Genomic DNA, 11,843 nt, shown 5'->3' on the forward strand with positions numbered 1-11,843 from the left:
TCTGCTTCTCTCCTTCTCCCTCTCCCTCTGCCCCTCCCCTGCTCCATCTCATTCTTTCATCTCAAATAAATTAAGTAATTTTAAAAAACCGCCTGGTTTTGAAGCACATTTTCCATCGATCCAGATGAAATCCGTAAACGACCGCCCTGTGACACTTGGTAAACTCACGACAGGTGGGCAAAGCTTCTAAGCGAAGCCTACAACTCCCCACACATGAGGGCACAGCACAGCGGCTGGGACTAGGTATACCTTTCGAGGCTGGACGGAGACCCACGGCTGCTCCTTCATCTGATCAATCTGCTCCCAGACCTTGGAAAGTTCTGACCAAACACCTTTGAGATCCTGTAGTTCCTCTAAGGCCACCTGTGACGGCGACAGCACAGCAGTGAGCCTCTGGATGCAGGAACCACTGCAGGTCTGGCAGGGCCCTTGAGAAGGCCCCGGTCAAGGGCAGAGCGAGGATGAGGAGCCCCACCCCTACCGCCTGTGGTCCTTACCTGGACACGCTCTTCACTGCCGCTGAGAAGTCCCGTATCTGTCAGTTCCAGCGCCTCCTTGGCCTTGGCGCACTTCTCCCGGTCATCCTTCAGCCTGCCGAACTTTCCTTCATATATGGTAAGAGCCTGAAGCGCCTCCTCAGGGCGAAGATTGCCCTGCAAGCAAAGTGCGGAATTGCAGAGCTAAGTCTCAAGACAGATGCCTGCTTGGGCTCTGAAACGGTGGGGAGAGCCTGCGGGGAGTCTGGAAATTTGTGGTTCCTTAAACATGTCTCTGTGTATGTATCTATATGCTTATGATCCGTCTACGTTAACAAATGTAACTTTTACTCCTATTTGACGTAAACAAAGCATGAATAAGAAAGGTAGAGCACTGATGTGCCTCACGGGCTCAGTTGGAAGAGCATGTGACGCTTGATTTCCGAGTCGTGAGTTCGAGCCCTGTGAGGGGTACAGAGAGGACTTGAATCAACATGTATTTAAAAAAAAAAGAAAAAAGGGGGCGCCTGAGTGACTCAGTGGGTTAAGCCACTGCTTCATGGTCTCAGGATCCTGGGATTGAGCCCCGAGTCAGGCTTTCTGCTCAGCAGGTACCCTGCTTCCCCATCACCCCTCTGCCTGCCTCTCTGCCTCCTTGTGATCTCTCAGTCAAATAAGAAAAAAAAAAGTCTTACAAAAAGAAAAACTAAAAGAAACAAGAAACAAGAAGGTGGAGTACCACTCCATTTAGCCACTATCTCACTAAGTGCCTGGGGAGGCAGGAAGAGAAGAGTCAGAACAGACTGGGGCCGGGAGCAGGCCTCTCCCGATCTGAGGGCACGGGACTCTCAGGAGGGTGGGGGAGGCTGCCAGCCATGCCCTCCCCGGGGCACACAGCCACTGCATCAGTTACCGAGAGAAGGACGAGAAATCAAGTGGTCCTCAGTGAAATGGCCTCTAGTTGAGAACTTAAACTATGATTTGCTGACTCCTCAATAACTTGAAAATGACTAGATAAAACATAAAAAAATTAAACTGTAACACATTACTAGCAAAAACCAGCAATAAACAATATTCAAATTCTGGTGATCAGAATCTTGCCTACTGAGAAATACTCACTCCCCGGCTAGAGCCAGCGTTCTGCAAAGCTACAATCCTGGCACTTGTGAAAGCAAAGGGTTTCTTAAAACAGCAGCCCTCGAACCAGAATTAAGCACCAAGTAGGACCTCTGGGTCCAAGAGCACAGGCAGGGCTGAGGCAGGACAGAGCTCTGCTGAGTAGGTGGGAGGCCAGATCTGTCGCCAGGCCTGCTGCAGAACTGCCACACCCCAAACCAGAGCACCAGGTTAACACTCGGAGTGTCCTACCCGTCTGCCCCCTCTCCTCCCGTTCATGCTCCTGCTTTCATGTCCAAACAAATCAGACTGAACTCCCCCAGGAAACCAGGTACGCGGTTCTGTACTTGCTTGAGCCTTACACACACTGTCACCTCTAAGGAACCCCTCCCCGCCACTGCACGACTTGCCAGCCCCCCTTCCTCCCGCAGGTCTCCCCGCAGACGCCACCCTCCCTGTAAGGCAGCATACCACCAACACCCCTCGTCCGCCTGGGCCCTTCCCCATGGCACCGATCCCCATCTGACTCAGATACATGTCTTCCGTGCTCATTTTCATCTGCCTCTCCCACTGCTGTGTCCCTCCTGGTCATTGCTCTGTCCCCACTGCCTGAACACACTTGGTGCTCAGTAAATATCTGAATGAACCACAAGGACTGAAGGGGCAGGTCCTGGTACAGAAGCGATGATGACAACAAGGATGGCAGGACCTGCCTCCCACAGCACGTGCCAACGTAAGGCTCGGCCTGTGCCTACGAGAAATTAAATTCTAATTTTTGAGTATGCCTAAGTTAGAGAATAACTTAAGAACAGAAAACCTTAAATTTTTAAAACCACCTGCTGACTTAAATGATCGTCATAAGGGCTTCTACGTAAAAAGAGCTCTAAGTTGGTAAGTGCTGTTTAAGTTACAAAAAGGTAAGTCCTTGGGGCGCCTGGGTGGCTCAGTGGGTTAAGCCTCTGCCTTTGGCGCAGGTCATGATCTCAGGGTCCTGGGATCAAGCCCTGCATCGGGCTCTCTGCTCAGCAGGGAGCCTGCTTCCCTTCCTCTCTGCCTACTTGTGAGCTCTGTCTATCAAATAAATAAATAAGATTTTTAAAAAATATATTAAAAAGGTCCTCATCCCCGGACCGCTAAGTGAGAGCAAAGCCTTGGGCGTGGGAGAAAGGACAGGGATTCGCAGTGGGGGTCGCCTCAGGGCTGGGGCGTGGCAGGCGGGGCTCACCGTGACAGGCTTGGTTTTCTCCCAGTCCGCCAGCAGGTCTGTGGTGCGGCTCTCCACCGCCCGGTCCTCCTGCACAATCTTCATCTGCAGGTTCGCCACCTGCTGCTGGATGGCAGAGTCCTTCCGCCGCATGATGTCATTAAAGGCCCCCCACTCGCCCTCAATGTTGTCGATGTAGAGCCAGGAGGGCGGGAACTGGAACCTTTGCTTTTCCAGCAAGCGTTGGCCATTGCGGTACAGCTTTGAGGTGAAAAACACAGGTTTTTTTTTTCTTTCACAATAGAAACCGTCATCAGATTCCCTTGTAAAAGGAAGACACCCTGCGGCTCTAGAATACAGAACATCAGTATGTTTGCTCTTGTCCAGAAACCTGCCCAGGGAGTGCGGCGCCCAGGAAGCAGCATGGCCCAGGCCTGCGGCAGCTGGTACACCCGACGCCTGGCTGCGCCCGAGTGGCCCCGAGAGGACAGAAGGCGCGCTGCTGAGGCAGAAAAACCAATGCGCGTGTGACTCAAAGATCAACAGCTAACGTCCGAGATTTAAAAGGCAAGACAGAGTGGTTCTCAAACCTCCACGTGCTTTGAAGTCACCTGCAGAGCCGTTTAAAATGCAGACCCTGGGACGCCAGGATCCGCGTTTAAACCAGCTAAGCAGGAGGGTCAAGCTGGTGGCTTGCGCACTGTGCGGACCTAATGCCAAGCACCTCCCGGGCCGATGCTGAGACTCTGAACTCTTTCCGGAGCTCACCTCAACTTGTTTTTCAAACTGTTTGATCTTCCGTTTCAAAGACTGCACGTAGGTGATGAAGGTCACTGCGTCGGAGGTGCTGGCCGTGTCCACTGAGTGCTGCTCCAGCTCCTGGCGTGACTGTTCGGAGAGAACACAGAAGGGTAACGCGGGGCCCAGGTCACCAGCAGACTCGTCCTGCTGCCAGAATCCTGCTTCCTCACCTTGGAGATCTGGGAGTGGAATTCCGTCATGTTTGATCCAAGCATCTGCCCAAATTTGCTGAGAACCTCCTTATGCCAAGAGTCGTACTTCAAGTTCACCTTAGATTGAACCTGCAGGTGAATGAGCCCCGACAACAGGCCATCAGCTTCCGCTGCATCCCCACCCCACACCAGACGCTGCCTTGAGAGCCAGCCACCTCCACCCCCTGTGACAAGACAGCAGAGCTCACCTTGCCATAGTCTATAACCACTGGTCCAAACTCTTTCTTGGTTTCTGCGTTGTCGAAAGTGCCTCTGGCCTTCCTTATCTGAACCAGGAGAGCCTGCCATTTGTTGAGGTCTTCCCCCAGTCTGTTGTAGATGTTCTCAGCCTGCATGTCCCACAAGCACTGATACTGAAGCCAGACCTGCAGACGAAGGGCACGGTCAAGCCCACAGCCGGCCTCTCACTGTGTGGACCACTCGTGCATAAGATGTTCATATTTCATTAAAAAGACTCACTTTCAACACTGCTAGAAAAATTCACTTCAAGCTCTCAGAATTTTCATATTAAAAGAGAATAGAATTCACTGTTCAATGAAATGCGAGTTAATAGAGAAGACTGTAAGATTTGCTCTGCTGCTGACTGTTTAAAGTGAGCGTTATCTAGTGTATCACACAGTATACGCAGTGCACAGATTTTAGCTCCCACCTTTATTAGACCGCATACGCACTACATTAAAAAAGACTCTACAGCAAGATTTGAACGACACTGGGAGCTTCTCACCTTGACGTACTGCTCGACCTCAGTCACGATACCCATGACCGCAGAGTAGGACTCCTCTAAGGCAACGGGGCCATCAGGCATCCGTGTTAGAGCATTCCGGTAGAATTTCTCTTCTTCAGTCAGCTCATAATGTACGCCCACCTAAGGAAGCAGAGGTGGAAGGAGCACAAACAGCATATACAAAATGTTCATCTCAGAGCCCCTTTCACTGAATTCAAATGAACTGCAGGAAATAGCTTGCTATAAAATTGGCATTTAATGTCCCCTTACCCCAGCCACGAGAAATCAGAGGCCTACTCGTACTTCACTCATCAGCCAATAAAGGGACATCAGACCAACCACAAGCTAGAGCATGCGGCGTCACTACGTAAAAGCAGTTACAGAGCTCTCCGAGCCCTGGGAGCAGAGCCTCTCCGTGGCAGTGGAACACCAAAGGTGAGGTCTAAGGACTAAGATGACCATGACCGCACAGTTACAGCAGCCTGGATGATGGAAGTGATGACCAGCCATCGCTTCAATGAGCAGAGCCCTGGCTATGTGCCAGGCACTGTTCCAGGCACAAGAAATAGCCAGACAAAAATCTCTGCTCACACAGACTTGTACTCCGTGGAGGAGAGACAGGGAAAAGCAAACTATACAGAACATTAGCAGGTGAGCAGCGCTCTGGAGACAAAGCAGGAGAGAGGAAGTCTGGGAGTACGGGGTGGGGGAGGTCAGGGAAGGCCCCACGGAGCAGGACTGGGGGAGGGAGTGCGCTATGTCCGCATGTCGCTACCATTGGTTCCAAGCAGAGGTCAGCAAGTGCAAAGGCCCAGGGGCAAGAGCCTGTCTGAGGAGAGTGAGAGGCCAGTGTGGCCGGGGCAGAGTCAGTGAGTGGGATGCAGGCGCTCAAGTCAGAGAGGCCACAAGCAGCATATTAGGTGGGGCCCAGTGCTCTGCCATGGGACGTGGCTTTCATGCGGGGTGGCACAGGAAGCCATCGGGGGCACTGGGAAGACCAGTGTCAGGACTGACCATGAAAAACAAGTCTTACACTGCTGCTGTGTTGAAAATAGGTTTCTAGGGCGGCAAAAGCAAACACAAAGATCCGTCAGGGGAACCTGAAGAACCCCAGGGAGGGGTGACAGTACCTTGGACTGGTGGTATCAGTGGATGTAGGCAAAAAAGATCAAGGTTGATTTTGAAGACGGAGACAGTGAGTGGCCAGGGTGATACCTCGACTTAGGCCTGACTGGGCTGAAGGTGGGAAAAGGAAAGACTAGGCCTGGGGGCAAGTCTGAGGGAGGGGGTCGGAGGTGCGTTCAGTGTGTGGCACCCATCAGTCTGGTGGGGACGCCCGGGAGCCAGCAGGAGAGATGGGTCTGGAGGTCAAGACAAAGGCTGGGCTAGAGATGGGAGAACGGAGTTGTTACGCATGGCCAGCATTCAGTGAGTGGACTGTGTGGACAGAGTTCTGCGGTGGGCAGCACGGAGAGGTAGAGGCTGGAAGGTGGAGAGCCCAAGAGGAGCCAGCTGAGGAGACTGGCCCGTGAGTGGGAGGAAAAGCAGGACAGAGGAACAAGCATACCCGGCAGGAGGGGGTGCGCACCCGTCACGGCCTGCCACTGCCACTTCTCCAGGCTGAGAAGCCGGCCACAGTGACAGGGAAAGGCCGGGCACCCTCACGTCTGAGCAGGGGGGACCTGGAGCAGGTGTGTAGACAAATCCTCTATGTTTTTACCAAGAGAACCAAGAGGTAAGATGGCTAGAGGGTGACGGGGTCAGGCTTATTCCAGAGACTGAGCCACAGACAAGGGCAGGGACCCAGCGGAAGAAGGGAGGGTTTCACTTCCGTCACATGTAGAGACGAACAGAAACATGGCTGGCTAAAAACAGGACGTGACAAGAAATATCCTGCAGTCTGTACAGACTGCCCAGAGCGGAAGGAACGGTTCCTTCACAGTTGGGTCCCGATTAGCTGGTCACTGCCACGTTTGGGCTCATCACTGTCAAGACTGTGAGTCTATAGGTGGTTGTTAGAGCAACAAATTCTAAGGACTCAGCCCATGTTGCGTCTGGTCCAAAGCTAACAGTTTCTAGAAGAGCTGGAGTCACAGGCTGTGGAGATCTGCTTATGTGAAGTAATACTACTTAGAGACCAAGGACTACCTAGTCTTTTGGGTTTTCCTTTTGCTCCAGAAGCACATTATTAAGAGTGTATCTAGGATTTGTTTTGAAATAATCTGGTGGACGGAGAGGGATCAAAATTTAAATTGACCACATGATAATAAACAAAGCAGGCTGGTGTGAGTTCACGAGACTCCTAGTTTCACGTGTATCTGGAAACCTCTACAGTATGGGGGTGGGGAGGAACCAGAATTAAAATTCCCAGAGAAGTTCACGGAGGGAACTTCTATGAGACTACCGAGATCGGAATTGCAGAGGCAACTATTCGGAAAGGCAGTCCAGGAAAACTGTCAGGTCACACAAGCCTCCTCTGCTTTCCCTTGGAGTGCTGGGCCCCAAGTGTGCAGACCGAGCAGACAGACAACAGCAGAATTTAAAGAGGCATGACGGAGCGGTGGTGCCAGAGAGCCCTGGGGGGGCCCGGTCCGAGGGGTCACGGTGAGGGTGCCGGGAAGGCTCACCTGGTACCTCTGACTCTGGATCCGGGGAAGAGACAGCACAACCATCTTCCAGGCAAACATTTCCTGATACAGCTTGTACCTGCACTCTTCGATCGGCGGATTCAAGTAGATGACCTGATTGGTTATTCTTAGCTCGTGAACAACATTCTGTAAGACAAAGATTTCATTTCTCACTCAGCAATCGGTTTCAATAAACTGGCTTTTATGCATTTGTGATGTCAGAGTCAGTATTAGTGAGGTATGTGATCATTTTGTGGTTAAAAACCTATTACACAGGTGTGATTCTAACATACTAATAAACTGGTGAATGTCTCCAGGAGCCATTTTCAATTAAATGGTACTGAACATATGTGTGTGTCACTGTCGCTCAGTAATCACCTCAAGGAAAATCAGGTGCTACGAATCCTGAAATTTGAAAGTGGGTATAAAGTATACAAATTATAGCTTTTTTTTCCTGATTGTACAAAGCATTAGAATCATTTCAGAGAAATGTTCTTTTTTTTTTTCAGAGAAATATTCTTGATATAAATGCTTTTTAAGTAAAAAAAAAAAAAAAAAAGGTTTTGACACACAACACTTTTGCCCTCTAAATTTTATTAACCGACTCCAGTCTGAACCATGAGTGAACCATTAGAGAACGTGGCCTTGTGTATTTCGCACCCCTCTAGAGGACTGTAAAGAGTCAGGGGGCAGCCACTGCTGAGGCTCCTCCTGGGTCCCCTGTACCTTGGTGAGTATGAACACCGTGGAATGGAGCACCGTCTGACTGAATGTGCTGGTTGATCTCCGACACAGCGACCCCGGGATCCGAGAACCCTGTGCCACCGATGCCGGGACCGAGGCTGGCACGAGCTGTCAGATACGCACTGCACGGAGGCAGGTTTATAGGCCAAGGTGAGGCCGTGCCGCCTGCCAGTGTCTGCTTTAAGCTAAGCAAGAATTCCGACCCCATTTCCATGAGATAACTGCTCTAGCTTAGACATACTCATTTGCATCTCTGTATTTTAAAAAGTAGGCTCTGGGGGGTAAATATATGTAATATTCCACAGTGAAAACACTTTTCAAGCATTAAGAGAAAAAAACGAGAAGGTAACACCTGGGGAAACAAAAAACAGCCAATTGTTTCTCCTACATCAAAGATTCTACCTTCTGTTCTTTTAGGCTTCTGTTTTCTGAGACTTTTTGGGGGGTAAATTTAACACGAACTATGTAAGGCAAATGCATGGCTTACTGAACTACTATGCGGCAGACACGTTTGTAACCAATGCCCACACTAGCAGACACGATCTATTTGCACAGCCTGAACTAACACAATTTTCTAGAAGGCCTGCTGGGCCTCCGCTGGTCACTTCTTCACTCAAATGGGAAATTGGTGGCTTGGAGACAAGGACTGCTGTCCAGAGTGGCGACCACTGTGCTAGTCATTTTTCCACGAGATGCTGAGATTTTGTGAAAAGTGACATTTTAGTGTCAGAGTCTAAACTTCTCCTTGTACAGATTACACTGGGTTCTTGAAATGATTTCTTGCACATATGCTTAGAAAGCAGAGATTGTTTTATCCCGTGTACATATTTTCTAAAATTTCCCATTCTCATGGGGCGCCTGGGTGGCTCAGTCGGTTAAGTGACTGCCTTCGGCTCAGGTCATGATCCCAGAGTCCCAAGATCAAGTCCAGCATTGGGCTCCCAGTTCCGTGGAGAGTCTGCTTCTCCCTCTGTGCTCTTCTTGCGCTTTCTCTTTCTGTCTCTCTCAAATAAATAAAATAAAATCTAAAAATAAATAAATAAATAAAAATACGATTTCCCACTTTTAAAAGTGGGATTTCACACTTTTAAAAAACTTCCAATTTTGTAATTATTTTAGACTTACAGAAAAGTTGCAAAGAAAGTACGAAGAGATTTTATATACCCTTTACCAGCTCCCGTTAATGTTGCCATCTAACATAGCACAACTACCAAACGAAGAAGTCGACACTGACACAACACTACTAACTAAAATACTGACTTCAGTCAGATTTCCCAGGTCCCCCACAGCATGCACAGTAGTCACAGTTCCTTAATCCCTTCCAACCTCTGACATTTTCTCAGTTTTTCCTTGTCTTTCATGACCTTGACACTCCTTTCTCATGGTAAGAATGAGTCTGGGAGCCATGGGGACAAAGACCAAGGGGAAAGCGGCCATGTCACCATGTCGCACACACTGCTGGGGTAAAACGATGAGCACGAGACAGCTCTGGTGACGCCAACTTTGGTCCCCTGGGTGAGGGGATGTCTGTTAGGGTTCTTCACTGTTAAGTGACTTTCTCATTGGTACTTTTCAAAGGACGCACCCTTTGTTTGATTGACCAGCAAACTGGATGCTACGGGAAATACTCACTTTAATCTTCGGCTCTCCGCCAGGCTTGTGACTAACTTGAGGCGCATCTGTGTCCATGTCAACTTCTGCCTTATCTTCAGCTTGTCCAAGCAGCACCTGGGTCCAAGCTCTCAGGCCAGCTTGTAGGCGCACGCCCAATATTCTTTCAATCTACAGAGAAAACAGGATGAAAGACCAGTGTTCTTCCAAAAGGTAGCTTAAGGAGCACGTCAGGTAGGAAGCCAATGCTTCAGGCCAAGCACGACAACCCCACCCTTCACCTTAACCTGGATCCCCACCTCACTAGGTCTCTCTCCCAACCTCAGAGAACATGACCTCCATCTGGGGGCTAACCCAATCATCAACCCTCTGACTTGTAAGGGACAAGGAGATGAACCTAGATGCAGTCAAGGTCTTGCTGTTTGCTCAACTCACTAGAAAATTTACAAAAGTGTTGTCCTGGTAGCCTCAGAGATAAAACTAATAATCTACAATTTGGAGAATAAGCCTGATGTATAAGTGACACACAACGTTCGCTTGAGGTATGCGACATGATGGTTCCGTGTTTGTGCGTACTGCAGAACCATGACCAAGTAAGACCAAGTAACATCTGCCAGCAGACACAGGCGCCCATTCTCTTTTAACAAGTAAAGAAGAAAGTCTTCTGATATGGAATGGTACAAGTGAACGTTCCATGAAGGGGACATCTGTGTGTCTTTGTACAGTCTGTCCCTCCCGGGAATGCTGTAAAGGCTGCAGTGGCAAAGCACAAGACTTCCAGTAGATTCGGAGAGTGGGCTTTGTGAAATTTCCCTGGGAGTGCTGTGTGTGTGGATACGCTGTACCTTTGTGGGTCACGGGTTTTCTCTTCCTTTCTCTCTAAATGGATAACTGAGGTACTTCAGAGCTGCCCACTGAGTAGCTCTCCACAGATGCTGACACCCGCCAACAAGAAAGCCACGTGGGTGGTAAACATGTTTTAAACACATGCACAGCTGCACACAAGTACTTCCCTCTCTCCACATACTTCTGTAAGGGTGAGCCCCGCTCCTCTACACCAGGAGTAAGACATATCTGGTTGCTAGGCATTTCTTCTTTTTAATTAAGGAAGGCATTTCTTTTCTTTTTAAATTAAGCTCTTGGCCCAACGTGGGCCTTGAACTCACGACCCAGAGGTCTAAAGTCCCGTGGACTATCAACTGGGCCAGCCAGGTACTCCTAGGCATTTCTTTTTAAACTGGGTGGTGGAGAAGGGGCAGCGTGTCAGAGAAGGATGCCTGGAGACGAGGGCCAGGGAGAACCCCCTATGTTACTGGGTGTGCAGGGAAGGCAGGAAGGAGGCTGTTACGTATTCAGAAGATGAAGAGACTCCCCCCACCTGACCACCTGCAATCTGGATCGGACAGGAGCGTGGCTAGTTCCACAGCTCAGCGCCACCGTTAGCTAAATGGGATTTCCTGAGAAGAAACGGGACTACTGCTGGTAACTTCTATGGGAAAGTGCTTTTCAGTGACAAACTAGTAAGCGTATAAAATCAGGCTGAAAGTAAACGACCAAAAAGTGCCGTAACCAGCCATCCCGCACCTCCATGTCAAGCTTGTTGACCCAGATGGGCAAGTTGGAGTAGGAGTGCAGATTCAAGTCATCCACGGCCTTCTGGACTCTGTTTAAGATCTCGGAGAAGGTCTTGTGGTCGTACAGGCAAGTCTCCAGCGAGCGGACCTCCAGGTCTATTTTTTCTTCAATGATCAGCAGGTCATCCACCTAAGGGAAGGCACATCGAATATTTAAAACTCCATTCACATATCCCTTTACTTTTATGTGTATTTCTCAACTGATACATATTTAAGGCAAAGGAGTTCTTCCAGGAATAGCCAATCCCATTTACCCAGGGGTCCCCACTCCTATATTCTCAGGAGGGAAGGGGGACCACTGAGCAGTCTGGGTACAGGAATCTGACGGGCCTGCTCTGTGCCTTCTCTGAGCGCTGGCGTGAGCACTAGATGCACACCCGGCTCGGACCTGCCTCCCAGCAGCAGGCTCAGAGCCAGGAGGCTTACAATCGCCCAGGCACGCTAGGGTCTGGGGTGGACCGACAGCAAGGGCCACGACCGCAGAGCCCTGTCGTCCGTGCAGCTGCATCAGTAATAAAGCTCTCATGTCACTTGGTCAGACTCCCACGTCCTTCCCCTCCCCACTGGTTTCTAAACTCGGGCTGTTACTTAACGGTCTTCCCAGAGCCCCACCACCATCACAGCCCAGCAAGTAAAAGGGCTGCTTCTCCCCTTCAGCTCACATGGCCCAGTGCTCTCCCCATGAGGAACGCTC

The 11,843-nt window shown here is 50.0% G+C and overlaps 1 protein-coding gene across 1 annotated transcript in view; it reads right to left on the reverse strand.

Moving 5' to 3' along the window:
* DYNC1H1 (dynein cytoplasmic 1 heavy chain 1) overlaps positions 1 to 11,843 on the reverse strand; it is a 68,076-nt gene that overhangs the window by 38,916 nt on the left and 17,317 nt on the right. The window contains exons 9-18 of the mRNA XM_044229855.1: positions 11,100 to 11,279; positions 9,537 to 9,686; positions 7,161 to 7,307; positions 4,534 to 4,674; positions 3,998 to 4,174; positions 3,768 to 3,878; positions 3,565 to 3,684; positions 2,818 to 3,057; positions 498 to 653; positions 250 to 363 (exon numbers count right to left, since the gene is read on the reverse strand). Of these exons, the coding sequence (XP_044085790.1) occupies positions 250 to 363; positions 498 to 653; positions 2,818 to 3,057; positions 3,565 to 3,684; positions 3,768 to 3,878; positions 3,998 to 4,174; positions 4,534 to 4,674; positions 7,161 to 7,307; positions 9,537 to 9,686; positions 11,100 to 11,279 (1,536 nt within the window). The remainder of the gene's footprint in view (positions 1 to 249; positions 364 to 497; positions 654 to 2,817; positions 3,058 to 3,564; positions 3,685 to 3,767; positions 3,879 to 3,997; positions 4,175 to 4,533; positions 4,675 to 7,160; positions 7,308 to 9,536; positions 9,687 to 11,099; positions 11,280 to 11,843) is intronic.

The sequence above is a fragment of the Neovison vison genome, chromosome 13 (assembly GCF_020171115.1).
Source record: "Neovison vison isolate M4711 chromosome 13, ASM_NN_V1, whole genome shotgun sequence".
Lineage (NCBI taxonomy): Eukaryota > Metazoa > Chordata > Mammalia > Carnivora > Mustelidae > Neogale > Neogale vison.